The 19,853-nt window shown below is 45.9% G+C and overlaps 2 protein-coding genes across 2 annotated transcripts; both read left to right on the forward strand.

Annotated features, from left to right (window-relative positions):
• Positions 1-1,588: 1,588 nt before the first annotated feature.
• Positions 1,589-5,403, forward strand: fnta (farnesyltransferase, CAAX box, subunit alpha; the record flags this gene model as incomplete). The annotated part of the gene is made up of 9 exons (XM_084449132.1): positions 1,589-1,710; positions 1,833-1,918; positions 3,009-3,123; positions 3,249-3,353; positions 3,547-3,673; positions 3,820-3,968; positions 4,327-4,389; positions 4,908-5,079; positions 5,196-5,403. The coding sequence occupies 9 exons, from the start codon at positions 1,589-1,591 to the stop codon at positions 5,367-5,369; spliced, it is 1,113 nt and encodes a 370-aa protein (XP_084305258.1). The 3' UTR covers positions 5,370-5,403.
• Positions 5,404-7,724: 2,321 nt separating this feature from the next.
• tmem271 (transmembrane protein 271) lies at positions 7,725-8,516 on the forward strand (the record flags this gene model as incomplete). Its single annotated transcript, XM_084448360.1, has 1 exon — positions 7,725-8,516. One exon carries the CDS (start codon positions 7,725-7,727, stop codon positions 8,514-8,516), a length of 792 nt encoding a protein of 263 aa, XP_084304486.1.
• Between the last annotated feature and the right edge of the window lie 11,337 nt (positions 8,517-19,853).

A 19,853-nucleotide genomic window follows, 5' to 3' on the forward strand; every position in this document is an offset into this window, starting at 1 on the left:
CAGATACAGGGGTTGGTCAGAGGATTTAGTTCCTGGGGGCCAGTGTAGGCTGACATTGTTGCCTAAGTAACACGAGCACTACTCTCCATGGAGAATAAAGTTTGACATCAATAAACCCAGTGTGTCTGTCTCAATCTATTGCCTGATATATCAGCCATGTTGTTGCACACTCTAGTATGGTACTCTGCGGATCTGTTTAGGAGCTATTAGATCAACCCCCAATAATGTGGTGTTCATTGAAGGTGGAGAAATGCTACTAGAGCTCAGGCAGGAGAAACTAGCGCTGGCCTATTGGGTTAGGCTGTAAGGGTTCGGGGACGACCACCTAGTTAAGCTCACAGTGTGGGATTGTTGGGAATTCACTAGGTTCCAGGGGACTGGGTTTGGGTGGACTATTGAAGTCAGAGTGAGGAAATATGGGCTGGAGGGGTTAGAGTTCACTAGGTCCGCCCCAGTTAGTTGGGTGCCTCCATGGCTCTTCCCTGAAGTGACAGTGGACAGGTGTGTTCTGGAGAGAAAACATGAATGGCAGCCAGGTGAAGTGGGTGTGAACACGAACATGTATCTGCACGAGAGTTAGTACAGGTATGAGGAGATCTACACTGACGGGTCGAAGGACGAACTGGATAGAGTGGGAGTTGGGGTGTTTATCCCAGAGTTCCAAATGGGTCTGTCCAAGCAGCTGTCTGATATGTTATCAGTGTACATGGCTGAAATGGTGGCGGTCATCCTTGGGTTGCAGTGGGTGGAAGAGGTCAGACCTGATAAGGTGGTGGTGTGCACGGACTCCAAATCAGTATTGGACAGTATACAGTCCACCAAAACCATCAGAGAGGATCTACTTATTGAATTATATCACAGTTTGTTTAGGCTTCACAGGGGTGGTATAGACGTACAGTTTTGTTGGGTTCAGGCACATGAGGGGGTGACAGGGAATGAGACTGCAGACAAACTGTTGAAAGGTGCACTGACAAAGGACATCTCAGTACCTGTTCCACTCGGGAAAGGAGAAGGGAAAGCGGTGATTAGAAGGAAGGGATATGAGTTCTGGCAGAAAAGGTGGGATGAAGACCAGAAGGGGAGGGGGTGTCACAGGGTACAGAAGTCAGTTGTGGTGAAGAACTACACTGCACTGAACAGGAGGGAGGAAATCGTCGTGGCTAGACTGAGGTTAGATCACACGGGACTGAACAGCACCTTGTTTCTAATGGGGAAAAGGGGGAGTGGTACATGTGAGCACTGTGGAGCTAAAGAAAACACTGAACATGTTCTATTGCACTGTCCCAACTATGAGGACGACAGAGAGAGACTCCGGGATGAAGTCAGAGAAGCAGGTCGGGAATGGAATTTGAGGGGTTTATTGGGGAGGGGGGGAATCTGCAGGAAGGCTCTATTCACTTTCTTGGGTGACACACGGTTGTGGGGTAGACTGTAAGCACTAAGATGATGACATGATGATGCACACTCTTGTACAGTAGGTGGCGGTATGCACCTGTAAGCTGTTTGCGATCCGCCAATAAACCAAGGAAGAAGAAGACGAGCGCCAGTGAATGTAGCTAACGTACTGTACTATACCAGCTAGCTAAAGATGTCAGGTCTTGAGGACAATTATAGTGAACCTTCACAATTTCAAGAGGATAATGGGGGTGAGGTGGAAGTGGACGGGGAGAATGAAGCCGACTACGACCCGTTTCGATATGTTTTTTACAGGTAACTGGCTGTCTAGTTTGCTAGCTACGTGCTAGCCCCATAGCTAAAGCAGCTACAGTAAAATGTAAAAGCAAGGCTTTCTTTCGTGTGATACTTTATTGTATGATGTCCTTTTATATCAGAGACCGGAAAGAGTGGGCTGATCTAGAACCTGTTCCACAAGACGATGGACCCAATCCTGTTGTGAAGATTGCATACTCTGACAAATGTAAGTGTCCCTACGATGACTGAGTTTAATTGGATATTCCCCTGTGTGTGTGCTAAGCTTCTTACCACATGGGCCGGGTTTCCCGATAAAGAACCTTCTTAAGCAGCCCTTTGTATGGGAGTTAAGAAGTACTTTGGAGTTAAGTGCTTCTTAACTCGTTCGGGAAACCCGGCCCTTGTGTGTACGTGTATGTCACCTTTATATTCAAAAGAAAGGGATGTAGTAGCCTCGCGTCCCCAGTCTCTCTTCGGGGAGGAGAGCTTGGTGTCTATTTACGTCACTGCCTTAAGCCCGCCCCATCATCTGGCTCGAGCCTGTAGAGCCCACCCCATCATCCGGCTCGAGCCTGTAGAGCCCGCCTCCATCATCCGGCTCGAGCCTGTAGAGCCCGCCCCATCATCCGGCTCGAGCCTGTAGAGCCCGCCTCCATCATCCGGCTCGAGCCTGTAGAGCCCACCCCATCATCCGGCTCGAGCCTGTAGAGCCCGCCCCATCATCCGGCTCGAGCCTGTAGAGCCCGCCCCATCATCCGGCTCGAGCCTGTAGAGCCCGCCTCCATCATCCGGCTCGAGCCTGTAGAGCCCACCCCATCATCCGGCTCGAGCCTGTAGAGCCCGCCCCATCATCCGGCTCGAGCCTGTAGAGCCCGCCCCATCATCCGGCTCGAGCCTGTAGAGCCCGCCCCATCATCCGGCTCGAGCCTGTAGAGCCCGCCCCATCATCCGTCTCGAGCCTGTAGAGCCCGCCCCATCATCCGGCTCGAGCCTGTAGAGCCCGCCTCCAACATCCGCTTGCTTTATTTTTCCTTAACCGGTAGTTCTCCCTGCATCTTATTTTACAATTTTCGTCGGTGTTATGCCTGGTGATGCCATCGCGAATGTTATCTACTCGAAACTTCACCATGTGCAGCCTACAGTAAAAACATTACAACAACTGTTCGTCTTCCGGTCCAGACTGGATGATAATGCAATGCGTCATCGCGCTTCCGCTCTAGACCGGCGAAACAACACCGAACGAGACAGGCCCCAGACTAGTATGTAGCAGGAATATCTCATTCCAGCACCGTTAACATGTTTCTTGTTTCTCACAGTTACAGATGTATATGACTATTTCCGAGCAGTACTGAAGAATGATGAGAAAAGCAACAGGGCTTTTTCTCTGACAGCAGAAGCTATTGAACTCAACGCAGCAAACTACACTGTATGGTAAGTGACACCAGACTTGACTTGACTTTCCTAGCTCATCTTTAAAAACCTTGTTTAAAATCCTTGAAATGGAGTGCAAGTGATAGGAGACTTGTTAGCTCTGTTTGTGAATGTGAATGCTACAGGCACTACCGCCGAGTCCTACTACAGGCCCTGAACAAGGACCTGAGGGAGGAGATGAACTACATCACCGCCATCATCGAGGACCAACCCAAAAACTACCAAGTCTGGTGAGCTCTGCCAGGCCAATAGTTTATTAGAACACTATGGTCTATTCGACTCTTGCCTTACTGCCACTGTAATTACATATGTAGTACTGCATTAGATTGTGCAGTCCTGAAAACTATTCTCACAACTTGTGGATGGGATATACATAGTTCTGTAACTGAGGGACTCTCCACCAACTACTACTGTATATCTTAGGCATCATAGACGCATGGTGGTAGAATGGCTGAACGACCCATCAGAGGAGCTGGAGTTCATTGCAGAGATTCTGAACCAGGACGCCAAGAACTACCACGCATGGCAGCACAGACAGTGGGTCATCCAGGTACGAACCTCTACCAGTATGGCTTCGTTTAACTTGTATTCAGCATTATTAACATTAGCCTATATAAAGGTTGTAGGTTCTCCAGTGAATGAGCCGTGAAGCTGCTTGTGGGATCGTGGATCAGTACTGTGTTGGCTCATTTCCAGGAGTATAAACTATGGGACGGTGAGCTGGAGTATGTGGAGCAGCTGCTGGAGGAGGATGTGAGGAACAACTCTGCCTGGAATCAGAGGCACTTTGTAATGTCCCTCACGACGGGCTACTCTGACCCACCCATACTGCACAGAGAAGTTCAGTAAGTTCATTCATTTATCCCTACAGACACCCACACACATTTTGCGGTGCGTTAATTTCTGAGGTCCTGCACAGAGAACCGCAGGAGACGCATGGTCGCCATCTTTTGTATTCGTACGTGTAGTTAAAAGCAAGTATACCGCAGGCTTCAATCTAAATAAAGACTTACTGAAAGACTGATTATTGTTTCGAGCTCTGTCCATAAGTCCATAATTAAGATGTAGGCGGTGTAACTTACCATCCAGAAAGAACACACTGTTTACGGCTTAATTATACATTTCTGCTGATGTTATTTCATTGGTTTGATTTGGCTTCATCAATCAACCATGGCATGTAACCTTGTTGTTCTTCGGCTCAAGGTACTGTCTGAAACAGATCAAGAAGGCACCGCACAATGAAAGTGCATGGAACTATTTGAAAGGGTAAGTACTACAAGTACTATAAGCGACTTGTTGATATGACTGTGACATGGGTAGATCTGAAATCGAACGTTTCCAAAAGTGAAGCAGATATACAGTACAGTGGGATTGGGAAGATATTTGATGGACACTCACCTTGCAGTTTCTAGCATACACCAGCAGATGTCAGCACTCGCCTTGTTTTATACTGAGGGTGAGACTGGAAATCGTGACTATGTGGCATGTCCTGTGACTATAGGTGGCATCTCTCCACCTCATAACACTCTGGTTACCAATGTTACTTCAACTTTTGGTCTACGTATAAAAGAAGAAAAAAAAGTGTCCTCTTCCTTTCTCTACCACTGCGACTGGTGGGGGCATCTGTTATGATCGAAGGTTTTATTTACGATGACTGGGATATACAGCTAGTTCACTTTACTCTAAGACAAATGTACTTTTTTTGAAGTCGCTTTGGATAAAAGCTAAATGACTAAAAGGTGAATCTAAGTACAATCCCCGTCCTCCTCCTGCTCTTCCACCAGGATCCTGCAGGACCGCGGCCTGGCATCACACCCTGGTCTGCTGGACCAGATCCTTGAGCTGAAGGAGACACACTGCTCGCCCTATCTCCTGGCCTTCCTGGTAGACAGCTATGAAGACGCTCTGGAGAACATGCCCAGCGACCAGGAGGAGCACCTTAGCCAGGCCCTGGAGGTGAGAGTTCTCCCACATCTTCTGACTTCAGCTTTGCACACTCTACCCTCTCTGTCAGCTCTACTCTCCACCCTTCACTTACCTTCCTATACCGTCCTGTCTACCCTTCCCCCCAGCTCTGTGAGCTCCTGGCCCTGGAGAAGGACACCATCCGGCGGGAGTACTGGAGGTATGTTGGCCGTTCCCTGGAGAGTAAATATGGATCAGGGGGAGGCCCTGGGGGAGCCCCTGGCCCAACAGCCTCGGCCCCAGCCTCAGCCCCGGGACAGGAAGAGGCCTGCTGCAGCTGAGGAACCACTCCACAGACAAACACCCACTCCGCTCTCAGCCAATCAGTTTCTCCACATGGGTGTAGCAAGGACCCACAGCCTGCTCTCCACCCAACTTCAACTGTTATATTGTATATTTAATTGATAACCAATGGTGAGGTAGACTGGATGTTAATGTCAGTTAGTGGTCCCTACACTGTCAGTGTTGGCTTTTAGACTGCACTGTATAAAGATAGACCCAAGAATCGTCCTTTTGGTTGTATTCAGTTTGGGCAGTAGTCTACATGGAGCATCCGTATATTGTACTGTATGGAGAACACACGTTATGGTAACGTGGATATAGCTTTTTGCAAAATTTTATGTAACCATATTCATTATTGCTGTAGGCTATCATGTTTTTGTGCCAGAAAAAAAAACCTAATTACATGATTATTCTAAACCCAGAGTCTTTCTTTTGTACTTCAATTTGTTTGATGGGTGCCTCAAATGTACTTGTTTCATCATTAGAGGGGCTGGCTCTGCTGGAGGTTGTAACTGCATTATCATAATTCTCTCCCATTTAACATCTGAGATGAATGAAACTATATGAGATTAGTTAAGACAGATGAGATGAAGCACTGTCTGTCATGCCATACACATATACGAGGTGCGACTGAAAAGTCCCCGGATTGTGTCAGCCACGCTCATGCCTCTATTTGAATTTGAAAAAAACAATGATATCCCTTTGTTGCCCTATATCTCACGACTATTCTGGTATAATATTGTTCACCTCACTCAATCGGTGCTTCTGTGACAGGCTGTTTTGTAGAGTGTCGCAGGGGTAGCTTGTCACAGTTGTGGCACTTTTCTCTACCAACGCCCAAAACTCAACAATTTTATTACAATAAAGAAAGTACACTCTCAAAACATTTTTATTACAGAATCTGCAGAGAAATGACACATTGTCACCCTCAAAGTAGTCCCACCCAGAGTTAATGCACTTGTGCATTCGCTTTTGCCACCCACCTCCGTGGAAGAGATCAAAGCCACCATGAGTGGGGAACTAAGGGGTCTCAAAGAGGAGGACTTTGCTAAGTGCTTCCGTGGGTGGCAAAAGCGAATGCAGAAGTGCATTAACTCTGGGGGGGGGGCTACTTTGAGGGGGACAATGGGTAATTTCTCTGCAGATTCTGTAATACAAATGTTTTGAGAGTGTACTTTCTTTATTGTAATAAAAATGTTGAGTTTTGGGAGTTGGTAGAGAAAAGTGCCACAACTGTGACAAGCTACCCCTGCGACACTCTACAAAACAGCCTGTCACCGAAGCACCGATTGAGTGAGGTGAACAATATTATACCAGAATAGGCGTGAGATATAGGGCGACAAAGGGATATCATTGTTTTTTTCAATTCAAATAGAGGCATGAGCGTGGCTGACACAAGCCGGGGACTTTTCGGTCGCACGTCGTATATTTGTCTAAGTGGTGTTTTGGCTTGTGTCACTGGAACAATCTTGTGCTAATGCCCTTAGCTGGATCGATGTCTCCGTTATTAGTCATCATGTAGACAGGGGAGCCACAGGTGTCAGTCCGGACCCTTCAGTGTGGAAGTGAGGCGTTCAATCCAAAATAACGAACATCCAATAAGATAAGGCTATGTTGAAACATACTTTGCTGCATCCAGAAACAACTTCTCATGATATTATCTAGCGAGCTCCAAACGAATTTCCTCCTACGGCAGAGCCTGACATTGTTTTCAGCACCACGGACAGCGCATGGTAGGCTACTTTGGACGGTGGCAAATGCGCTTCACTAAAACTATAATATGGGCTCAGTTTGGAAATTTTCGAAAGCCCTACTACTGTAGTATGCCATCTGATTATCTCTAATGCCAAAGGAACATGCTCACATGATAGAGACAGTGGCCAAGCGAAGTAGAAATCAGTGCAATACTAAATCAGTCCAGTCTAAGGCTAATAAACCTAATACTTAAACGATGCTCTCCCAAGTCCCCGCGGCCCCCTAATAGTTCAGGCCCCCTGCAGCCCACCAGCATGCTGAATGAACACCATCACGCGACATGGGAAGACCACGGAGTTTTTGGGACGAGTGTTGGAATAACAGTGTGGATGGGGTGCGGGGGTCATGAGGTTGTTCTTTGCCTTTGAGTTGGATTTCGGGGGTCGGTACTGCAGAAACAATCATTTTTTTCTATTAATAATTCATCCATTCCTGAAGCAGCGGGGAAGCGAGAACGCGCAGCACTGGAGATTCTCGTTTTCAGTAGCAGTCGCCGGCGTACCATGTCACAGTCAGACAGTGCTTCGAGAGGGGCAGCCGAGGAGGACAAGGGAGGATGAAGGAAGAAGAGGGACCGGGAGAGGTAGAGGAGGAATATAATGAAGTTGAGTGGGAAAGGACTGTGTACCATCATCTCCAGCACCCTCCTCTTCGTCTGTGCCGTGAGCGAAGTTGTTGTCGGATTCAAATGCATCGCAATGGGCACCAGGGTAAAGGTGCATTTCCATCTAGGAACTGCGGCCGGAGCATTTTACTCGGGTATACTTGTGGGACTCGGGCAGGCGCTCCTGGGCTTTGCGCTGCTTTGTTGCAAAGGGAAACCCGGCTGTCGGAATTTATTCCTCCTCGGTATCCTGGTGTTCTTGTTGGGAGTTCTCACAGCCTTTTCCGGCGCCGTGGTGGACGGGGACACTGTGTCTTTAGTGGAGCGGAAATATTCACACTATTGCCTGGACTCTATGGATTTAAAACCTATCTGCGAGCAGCTGAAGGATTATCAGAGAGGCTTGGTTATATCGACCATTCTTAGCACTTTGGAATGCCTCCTCGGGCTTATGAACTTGGTGATAATCAAAAAATACAAGGCAGCGGAGTTTTACAGACGTAGGCAATCTCAGAGGCCGAGTGCAGGGGCTATCATTTTCAATGAGGAGCAGGACTTTTCGTCAGCAGAATTCCAACCGGTTTCCTATATCAACTTGGGTGTTTTTCATGTGTTTGATGAGGCGGGAGTGGAAGTACAATGCGGAGGGCACCCGTCAGTGGAGCTCCCGGGTTATTCGCCCACGGATCCCGAACTAAACCTTTCCTATCCCTTTTCTTACCCGCTCCCGAATGAACTACCGCCCGCGTATGAAGACATTTTCCCCGGAGAAGAAAGCAACAAATAGCCTAACAACACATCTAAGCGGTACAGGCTATTAGTCCCACGAAGGTACCAAATTCTGCAGTGACAATCACTGGCCTTTATCTTAGAGAGCCCCACGTCTGGTGAGACAAACCATGGATATTTTCACTGAAATTGTATTTCATTCATAACATTAGCATCGCTGTGAGCTCTGCTTAGCCTAATTTCTCAGCAAGTCTTGCCGCCTATTCCATTGGCAGTATGCCGAACAAATTATGCTGCCAATAAACTAGGCTAGCATATTGTATCGCTTATCTTTCTCTCCTCAGGCGACTACAATAGTCAAAGGTATCTGGCAAACGCCAAGGCCTATAGCCTATTTGGAGATGCTACCATAATATTTAAGATATCAAAGCATTTGTGTTTTGAATTCAGACTGTAAACACACTATATCCTCAAATAGTTTGTTGTTGTTTATTGTTCCTTTGCCATATTAATAAAAGTGTATTTACTCTCACCTGATGTTGAAAGTCTATAGTCTACAGAGTAGACCAGTGTTTCTAACCCTAAACCTAAATATAAACGACCAGAAATATCACTCAGCATAAACCACCTGTATGCCCACCTTCAACCCAAGTCCTCCCGCAGGTGGTATTTTACAGTCCACTTCACTTTGAAATTGAGAGTTTAACATGTTTTTTGAATGATTTTTCAAGGTGCCCACCCACATCCATTGTATGACCAAAACGGTGGTAGAGAAATTATCAGACTTTCTCAAAAGTGCTAGTTTTGTCAACGTTTTGATCTGAACCATTGCATATGATCATAAGTAACCTTAAAACAGGGCTAAACATGCATTTTCCCTTTACTACTAATTTAATGATATGATAACTGTTGAGGCGGTTGGTCCTTTCTCTAGAAACAGCCCCTCTCTCCTCATTCAAACCTCTGCTCACATGGGCAAACGTTTGGAGACAGCAAGCTTAGTTTGACAGCTGATCTACAAACCATCATCAGAATCATACATTTGCAGTCAAAAAGATGTCATTTCACTTCCAGAACACACTGCAGGGTGTGAGAGAGTAATTTAGAGTGAGACAGGTGTACAGAGTAGTACTTGACAAATTACTTTTATAACAAAATGTTCTTATGCCTGCTGTTTGCCTGCCTTCTTTCTATGCAGTGTTTTGACATTATTATAGTCATAACACTATCAGAGGAGGGGCAGTAGAGCAGCAAACCCCAGGTTCAAGTTTATTGCAATTTGCATGTAGCCTATAAAATGCATACCTATAGGAGTGTCTTCCACAGCTTTAGATATACAGTACGTATAGTACATGCAATAGGGAGACATTAACCGTCTCAGACAAAGTGTCCCAGTGCTGACTGTTAATAGAGCTGTTGAAACTGCTTACTCCATCCTACATCTGGGATTACTAGACAGGGATGGCATGTTCGGATACTCAATGACTGAGAAGCCCCTCCCCCTGTGGTCATTGGGGTGGGGCTGGAGGAGGGTGGGTGAAGTAATGTCTTCATGGCTGCTGATGGCTCACTCTTGGCTGGGCTCTTCCTCTCCTTTTGGCCTTTGAGGTAGCTGTGGTGGGCCTGGGATTAGATGTCACAGAGTTTACTGCAGGGGAAAAGAGACAGATTGTGTGTGTGTGCGTGCGTGTGCATACTGTAGTGCGAAGCAGCGCAGGCAGAATCATGTAATGAGATGTAAAACGGTAGTAAGATAGTTATTTGCCAGTGAAAAAGGTGAAAAGGAGAGTAGATGAACAGACTACTGATGGACAGACTACTGCATTATTGAACGGTCATGATGATATGAATAATTTTTTGTCTGCCTGCGAGTCAGTCTCTAAACGCTGCACTCGACTAGAGCCTGAAGACATTCGTCCAGATTTTATTACTAAACGTGGGAGGAAATCATTTGAGAAATTGAAAAAAACGTGCATTGCAATCCAACGTCTTTATGTTTTTATTTTATTCTCCACTCCAGTTTGTTGGAGGACATAATTTCCAGGGACGGATCCTTCACCCTATTGGAGATTAGGGAGTGGTTCTGATTGTTAGCGTCAGTTTTCTGTGCCGTTCAAGCAACAATTTTCAACGGAGATGTCTCCAGACTTTTGGAAGAGGAGATTTCGGCTACATCTGTTCAGAAGTCTGGTCTCGCAAGACTAATGATACTGTAGCCTGACAAATGTAGTCCCTGACCCTTCATTCTGATTTCAGACGGACAGTGTCTGCACCTCTCTACTGTATTTCTAAGTGCCTTTTAAAGTGCATTAGTTCATCATGGTGCTTTTTAAAGTACATTAGTTTCATCATGGTGCTTTTTAAAGTACATTAGTTCACCATAGTGCTTTGTAAGGTACATTACTGTAGTTCATCATAATGCTTTTTAAAGTACATTAGTTCATCATGATGCTTTTTAAAGTACATTAGTTAATCGTAGTGCTTTCTGTGTCTTCTCTTGTCTGTCGCCCCTGAATTACAGCTCATACAGTATTTTGGCTAATTTACAGGAAGTAGCTTAGACCTGTTAAGGTGAAAGGTAAATATTCTAGATATTCATCTTAAGTTATTTTTTTCTTTGGATGGTCTTTTAGATAGAAAAGCTGCGTTAGTTTAATGACACTGCCTACAGCACTGTCCTCTCAGAGTAGAAATCGCTGACTTGCAAATCCAAATGATTAATTCCCAGGGATCCATGGGTTGATTACACAGCAGAGATTGAGATGAATGATTGGTCATTATCACAAGGAGAGTTGTGAGAGGACAGTGGTTCAAGGTAACCTGAAGGTACTGTACGAGACTGGGAACACAGATCTGCAGAGAGAGATGATTAACACATTGATTAACAACAGCACGTCATTACTTTGAAGCCCATAGTACTAAGGAATATTTGCTGAACCCTTGGGAAAAACGCTTAGAATATCATCATTTGTTTCTCTTTTTTTTTTGCATGTGCAGTAGTCTATGCCTTAAATATAGGAAGAGATCAAGTGTTCTTACAATACTTACAGTGATGAGGCTGTCTTCAATCTGCCTTTGCTGAAACTTCTGTCATCGTCCAGGCTCCATGGTGAACTGTTTGGTGAGGGCTCACACCAAGCCCCCAGGAAGAGCTCTGGACAGTGAAGCAATTTGAGCACATTGACGGAGCTCGGTATTGCAAGTGATGTGACGCATTTGGTCTACTACTAAAACTACTTTTCCCTATAGACATGGGGAATGTACAGCTGGGAAAAGAAACAAATAATTTGCTGGGTTAATTTAAAAACTAGGCTACTCTTTGAAAGATCAAGATTTCAGTCATTTGGCCCTGGCCATTTTTCTTTAGAAGCCACTAAGAGCTGGAGTTTACCAATGTTTCTTTCCCCATGTAAGCATGGATATTAAAAGAACTGGATGCAGCATTGAAAATGTGCCCATTCATTCCAATGAAAATTGCTCACTCAGCGCATTAAACATTTTGAACATACTCCCTGTCAGGCCACAGCACAGGCGCAGTCGTGTTGTCTTGGCTCTGTGGCCCACGGCACCTGTGCACTAGTCTTTTCCTTGGCCCCGCCTATCCCTTTGTGTGCGTGACTGTAAGCCAGTGCACCTAGTAGAGCGTTCGTCCTGTTATCTCTCCCTCCCTCCGGACAATGTTGGCCTGTGTTTCTCTTTTGGGACAGTAGTCCCAAGGGACAGTAGTCCCAGCACACCGAAATCAAGAAGCACACCAAAATCCACTCACAGATCTCCACTGCACAAGTAGAGTAGTGGTGAGAGCACTGGACTCCCACCCAGGAGACTGGGGTTCAAGACCCGGTGGGGGTGATTTTAGGGGACTATACCCAAAACCTCCACATGTTCATCCTTTCACTCCAACCTTTACCCCTTGCCTTATAGATCAGATCCTGTCCCAACCCCAACACATTCTAACCCCAACCCACACTAGGGACTGGAAGAAGGACACCAAAACCCACCCGCCGATCTCCATCGCACAAGTAGAGTAGTGGTGAGAGCATTGGACTCCCACCCAGGAGACCGGGGTTCCCGGTAGGGATGACTTTATGTTAATTTATCAGACATCATTTCATGTCATTTCAAATCACAGCTATTTCAGTGGCATGACTAGCTCCCATCCTACCAGTCCTGAACAGAAACCAGCCACGCACATAAGCCAGGCTTGACCTGGCCTGGTTCCCACAGACCAGCACGGCGCTGCCTGGAGAAAGAAACAGCTGTAAACTCTGGCACTTGGTGGCTTCTAATAATGGTTTAAAACTTGATTATCAAAGGCCTTAATGGGCGAAGACCGAACTACATTGCTAATTCCCTTGTCAACTACATGCCTTCAAGAACACTGTGATTATCCACTGCTAGTTTACTAGAAGATCCCAACAGTCAGAGATCGGGAGATCAGGAGCTTTGTCATTATGCCCCAAAGCTATGGAACACAATACCAATCAAGGAAGCCAGTTCGCTAAATATAGCCTACTTTTTGTTTTATTATAGCGGCTGATAGCGGAATTATAGGTCTACATTTTACATTGACATACAGTTCAGCCATCCTGGTTAAAAAGTGTTAAAAAGTGCAACAATGACACCAACGCTGAGAATTGTCTCACTTCTTTTGCCTCATCGATCGTTTTTCGTAATCAGTTACTAGAAGCATTTTCGGAATTCCCTGATCTCATACGGTATTTATACTGAATATCGTCCAATTCTGATTGCTGACCAATCGATTGTAGCACCCTTAAGTCACACCTGTTAATGCCTCATGGTTCCACATCACTCTGTCCTGGGTCAAATATAGGCTACTCCAAGGGTAAAAAATTCAGGCCACACTTAGAAAAAAAAATCAATACCCCCTAAAAGCCTTTCATTAAACACAGATCCATTTGTGTGTTCAGAGCTGCCAGGAATAGTTGCTGTTGGAGGTGTTCCAGCAGCTTCTGAAAGCCAACAGTGGGCCTGTCCATTACCACGCAGACTTCATTACTTTGCTGTGAGCTTCCAAGCCATTAGCCTTGCTTTTCTTTGTCTCTCATCTCACAACACCTGGCATGACATGTTTGATCATTGCCGTTAAAACCCTTTTTGCAACTCATAGACAAGTTAATAAATCAGCTATTGCACAAATAAACTGCTCCCTAGATTTGTCTTCTTCTGAACAGACATGTAGCCGAGGAAGCACCTGACACTGGTATTCAATTTGACATACAGTATTACATCAGAAATACTGCAACAGCTCCTCTACCTGTTCCTTCGCCAGAGTATACAGGTTTCCGCCTGTAGTGTGAGGATGGGACTACATGTCAGCTAATACTCTTGTCCTCAGTTTGCTGGTCAGGGACAGTTCCTATCATCACCATTCACTTCCTGCCAGAAGTGAGCAAAGAACAAAGAAAAGACAATTGGGAGAGCAAATTTGCAATAAAGGAACCTTTCCTCCAAACTCGAGAGAGGGATGCTGTCTTTAGGGGCTGATGAGCTGGGCCCTTACATACTGTAGCTGTCATCTTCAGAACAAGACAATAGGTTGCTAGGCGACAGCATGTCACACAGGCAGGTATGTCCCCTCTGAGAGCAAGTAAGGGGGTGTCAGGACTCAGGAGACAGGCTGTCGTCAGGCTCTAGCAAATACTCTGACATGGAAGATTGGCTGTGAGTTGTTGATTATGTAGAGGAAATGTAGCTCTCGCGCTGATAAGCATCTGCTCCTCTGTGACCATCCTCCATAATACCACTGCTGGAGGAGGATGATGAATGTGTGCATAAGGACTGGAGGTTTGGTGTCTTATGAACAAGACCTTTGCCAGGTTCTCCTTTTGATAAAGACAAAAGCAAAGAAGTGCAGTCTTCTAAGAGGTAGATATCAGCATACACTATGGGCATAGAGCAATCAAAAACTATCCCAGGATATTGTAGCTTAATTTAGGAACTTGGCTATTTCCCAAGACGCACTAGTCCCTCATTATCCTTGGTCATTACAGTTCTGTGCGCCACACAAAGGCACCATGACAAAGTCACCTTTAAATTCGATTTAATCTGAAACGGATCAAGTGCGGCGACCACGGTAAGTGGTCGTCAGAAGAGCCTCACCTTGGTCTAATTGGTTTCAGCCACCAGTGTTAGGATGGGGGTAACCAGAGGAGCTTATGGAGCCAACACATTACCAGGGCTAGTTTGGACATCCTCACGGGTCTGGATCATGTCCTGTTCTAGTCTGATAAGGACTGTCTGGTCTGGATCATGTCCTGTTCTAGTCTGATAAGGACTGTCTGGTCTGGATCATGTCCTGTTCTAGTCTGAAAAGGACTGTCTGGTCTGGATCATGTCCTGTTCTAGTCTGATAAGGACTGTCTGGTCTGGATCATGTCCTGTTCTAGTCTGATAAGGACTGTCTGGTCTGGATCATGTCCTGTTCTAGTTTGATAAGGACTGTCTGGTCTGGATCATGTCCTGTTCTAGTCTGATAAGGACTGTCTGGTCTGGATCATGTCCTGTTCTAGTCTGATAAGGACTGTCTGGTCTGGATCATGTCCTGTTCTAGTCTGAAAAGGACTGTCTGGTCTGGATCATGTCCTGTTCTAGTCTGATAAGGACTGTCTGGTCTGGATCATGTCCTGTTCTAGTCTGATAAGGACTGTCTGGTCTGGATCATGTCCTGTTCTAGTCTGATAAGGACATACTGTACGCTCTTATCTGCATCATGCCTGTTTTATGCTTCCTGATGACATCCTAAATCCTGCCTGCCTAACTTTAATTATCCTGAGAGCCAATGACCTGACTCTGCTTAGCCTTGTCTTAAAGCAGCAGTATGTCATCCTCTACTCAGACCTGGGGCCTCATTTATAAATGGTGTGCACACACAGAAGAATGCGTACGCCACTTTCTATGCAACCTTCGTAATTTATAAAAAATAAACTTGACAGGACAATGTGCGGTCCTCCATGCAAACTCTGACTCATGAGTACACACATTTCTGGACAAATGAGAAACTGTGACTCCAATGACAGAAGGATGAAACTCGAGAAACACTGAAATTCATACCATTGTGTAAAATAAATTGGCAGACTACCTCTCACATAATATATCAAATCACAAAAAAATATTTTGGATAATAGATAGGCGGAGATATGTTTTTGCAAAAGAACCCCGAACAATAAAATAAGTAATCAGGAATCATATGTAATTGGTTAAACATATGTAATTATGAAACAATGCTTGCATGTAATGAAATGTATTCTCATAAATAATAAGGTGAACAGATGAACAAATTACATTTAAACTGATGCCGGGTGATCCAGTCAGGTAGATATGAGTGCACAGTTTCATATCACAGTGGAGCGGATGGGGATTGAGCCTATGATTGGTTTACGAGACCAATGCCTCACACTCTTGCTACAAGCTCACATTGGGTGAAATTTCTTTCTTTAGCCTTTTTGTCGGGATCTGTCGCCATTTTCATCATGCAGTCAGTAGGCTATGGATGAATATTCATTAGGGGCGTTACACCATGGAGGTATAGCGTTACACACATTACTAACTAAACCCAGTAATAGACAATGATATAGGCTACAATAAGAGTCTGTTGGATTTCAATATAAAGCAAAGTAAACATAAATCATAGGCTTTCTCCTATTCTTCCTGACCACTCAGAACTCCTAACTTACTCTAACTAGGGGTGGTCATAGATATATAGGCAAAATGCTGTGCACGCCACAGTTGATTGTGATTTATAATGGGAAACTGGCATGGGACATGCATGCGCACTGTTATAATTATATTTTTGTGCTTACGCTCTTTCTGCATTGCGTAGGCTATGCAACCTTTTGATGTGAATCCTCAGGTTTTATGCATGAGGCCCCTGATCACTCTGAAGACATGCCCTGTGTAATTTTGTTATCGCAGCCCATGACATTTGGTCTGCAACCATGAAGGAGCCTGGTGAACTGATGCTACGGTATTTACAGATGCAGGTGGCACACACAGCATATTAGCAGTCTGGTGATTCACAATTCTAAGGCATAAAGCCAAGAGTCAGGAGGGGCTCTTGCTGATTCCCCAGAATCCCCTCCCAGCTACGCACAAACCACAGAAAACAAATGTGCCGTCTAAGAAATCGGCATGTTGTCAGTACTAATCTCCTGAATTGATGTGTGTATAAATTCAACGCCGTCAGGCTGTGATGCTACCGAGACAAGACTGACAGGATTGAATGAATTTCGAGGCGAGTTTTTGAGCTGCTGTCTGTCTGAGGGGGTCCCTGTGCAGCGGGGTGAAATCAGCCTGGGGAAATGTGTTGACTGCCCCCTTGGAAAGTGTCAACTTTCCAAAATGGTTTTGTTTTGCATGAGAATGATGTCTGTCAGGCTGCCTCAATTGAAAGGTTAAAGCTGTCCCTCCTTATCTCTGAGCCAGAAGCACAATAGTTGGAGGAGACCAGGCGTATCCAGAGCTGTTCTTTGTTAAACCCACAATGCGTCGGGGCTCCCATTACCTCATCTAGTTTGCATACAGGTTTTGCACCGTAGGGTAGCTTCTGACTAAAGGCGTATGGCTGTCTGGGTATATTCACATTTCTACTTGCGACTTGCCTGATGCTGTTCCCGGGCTTTCTGGCTTATCAGTGAATGACTAGTAACTACTCAGAATGTATCAGAGTTCATGACTTATGCATGGGAACTCAGGGTTATAATGGGAATAAATCTAAATGTTGTCAAGCACAGAGGAATGCCATATATTAAATATGAAGTTGAGAATGCTATGGGTGATTTGTTTATCATGAAGTTCTATGGCATTGTTTTCATTCTGTGAGAAGTTCTCTTGCAATATGTGGGGGTAATATTTCAATTTCTCTGTTATAATTTCAAGCAGTGTATCAGAGACCCAGTCTACTGTCATTAACTTGAATAGGCTATTCATAGTAGGCTATAAGGTATTGAATACTCAAACTGCAAATGCAAATAACCCATCAAAGTTACTGTGAAGCCCCAAACCCAGCCGGTGTAGAATCAGGTCTCCTTATTTCTCAGACCAAGCGATGTGCCTGTCTAACAGCACTGACAGGAAATCAACTGCAATTTCATGCTCTATTCTAGTACAGTGTATGGGCGGATGTGCTGGGATTAGGTTTAGTGGAGCGAGCAGGCTGGGGAAGTGAGAGCCAGGGCACCGGGAACACGACCTAGCCTTCACCAGCCTTCAGCAGGGGAGGAAATCAACCCGAACACGCTCTCTTCCTCATGCATCCCCACAGCCTTATTTTCTGCTGACCTCCGACACATGCAGCTGCGTTTGTCAGTCAACAGGAGCCCGGGAGGTCGTGGTAACCTCGCCGTAACGCTCTCCGCTCTGGATGGGGTAGAGATGAGCTCGCCGCCGGTGTTGCTGGGTGACCGGATGAGTTTACAGGATGACTATGAGCTCTCAGATAACAGCCTGCAGGGGAACGGGGGTCCGGGTACACAGGCTCATTTTCAACAACAAAACAATGCAATTTCACAACTTCCTAGCCACGGATCATTTTGTTCTCGCATTGTATTTTCCAATGCAGCACTGGCCGTGGTGGATATGTGCCTGCAGCTAAGATAAGATAAGAAATACTTTATTAATCTGCGGGGGGCGGGGAGGGGGCATTACAGCAGCAGAATAAGATCAAGAATCAAGAGTCAAATATCACATACATACAATAACAATAAACAAGCGACGCATATGAAGGAACTAACACTAAAACTATAGATAACTATAAAACTAGTTAAAGTGACAAGTGATAGGGGTGGGGGGTTCATGCACTGTTGTCCAGTCTTATGGCGGCTGGCACAAAGGCACTCCTGAGCCGCTCTGTTTTGCCCCTGGGAGGGATGAGCCCTCATCTGCCACAGTCATAGAGGGGATGAGAGGGGTTGTCCAGGATGATCTTCAGTTTGTCCCTCATCTTCCTCTCCACCACAGACCTCAGTGTCCAGTTGTTGCCCCACGACAGAGCTGGCCTTCCTCATCAGCTTGTTCGGCTCGTTGGTCTTTACAGTCCCAATGCCGCCTCCGAGCAGACCACAGTAAAGAACATCTAGCCTACCACAGACTGGAACATCCGCCCTATTTCCAGACTGTTTGATGTGGGTTTTTTTTACTGCTCATTTTATCTCTGTTACTGTATCAGAATGTCAACAGTCATCTTGGAGAGATGAAAAGCCTCTGAGTCCCCAGACACAGCGTAAGGAGGTCTCAACGCTGGGATATGGAGCATGATGTAAGCTGTGCATTCAGCTTATTATGAGGGCATCTTTTTGCAGCCCTGTTTATCTGATATGAATTACTGAGTTTGGGAAATGCTAGTCATATGTGCACAGCCCCCCTGGTTATTTACCCTCTCAGATGCAGAGGAATGTCAACTGTCAGTCTGGAATACATCAGAGGGCACACACACACTCTCTCTCTTTCCCTCCACATGCTGTCTCAGAGTGTTGTGCGGGGAGGGAGGGGTTAGAAGAACAATGCGGACTCTGCAGACCCCCCACCTTTCCAGTTTCTTCCTGCTTCCCTCACCTCTGCAGCGGCCGTGAGCTGCGGGAGGCCACAATAAAGGCAGAACGATGAAAGGCCAACCGGAAAGCTCAACTCTGCCAAAGGCTCTTGGTCAAACAGAGGAGAAAAGCTGTTACAGAGATATTCAGAGGGTGTCTCTGATACATTGTGCATTTGGCATGTTGTTTAGCCAACTAACTACTGCTTATGTATGTATCTGGACCCCTGTCCCAGCCTATGGATTTTCCTCTCACAGAGATGTTGTTAAATGGGTAAGGCATCGTGCTGCCACCCGCACTCTCTGCCTCTCAATGTCTGGGTGTGGCTGCAGCCGTGCATCGTGATCAGAGTGGTGACACCTGCAGGAGCCGCGCAGAGCAGAACACACCGCCCCCTCCACAAAGACACAGAGCAGCAAGCATCTCCAGGCTGGGTTTGTATTAGGTCCCTGGCATCAGTGTTTACCTACGGATATCCTGAAGACAGTCTCGGGGGAGTGTGTCGGCCACCTGTAGAAAAGGTTTAAACAGAGAGACGCAGCAGAGACTGAGGGGAAACACCGATAAGCTCGGCAGCTGCAAACGAGCAGCACCTGAATCGATACCTCATGCAGTCTCTGCATTTAAGGAGAGAGCTCCTTCTCGTCTCTTCCCAGACACTAGAAACTGTTTGGATGTCGTCCAGTTGCCCCTTAGCAGGGTGACCAGCTCCTGGGGCCTGGGGGGGGTCTACAGTTACAGTATTCTCAGCCTCAGAGGCCAATATGGATCTAGGGTATGGTAGTGTATGTAAGGTAATTCTGCAGCTGCAATTCTAACTGAGGCAGCTGCTTCCTGTAAGTATT

The sequence above is a fragment of the Borostomias antarcticus genome (genome assembly GCF_949987555.1).
Source record: "Borostomias antarcticus genome assembly, chromosome: 14".
NCBI classification, from domain to species: domain Eukaryota; kingdom Metazoa; phylum Chordata; class Actinopteri; order Stomiiformes; family Stomiidae; genus Borostomias; species Borostomias antarcticus.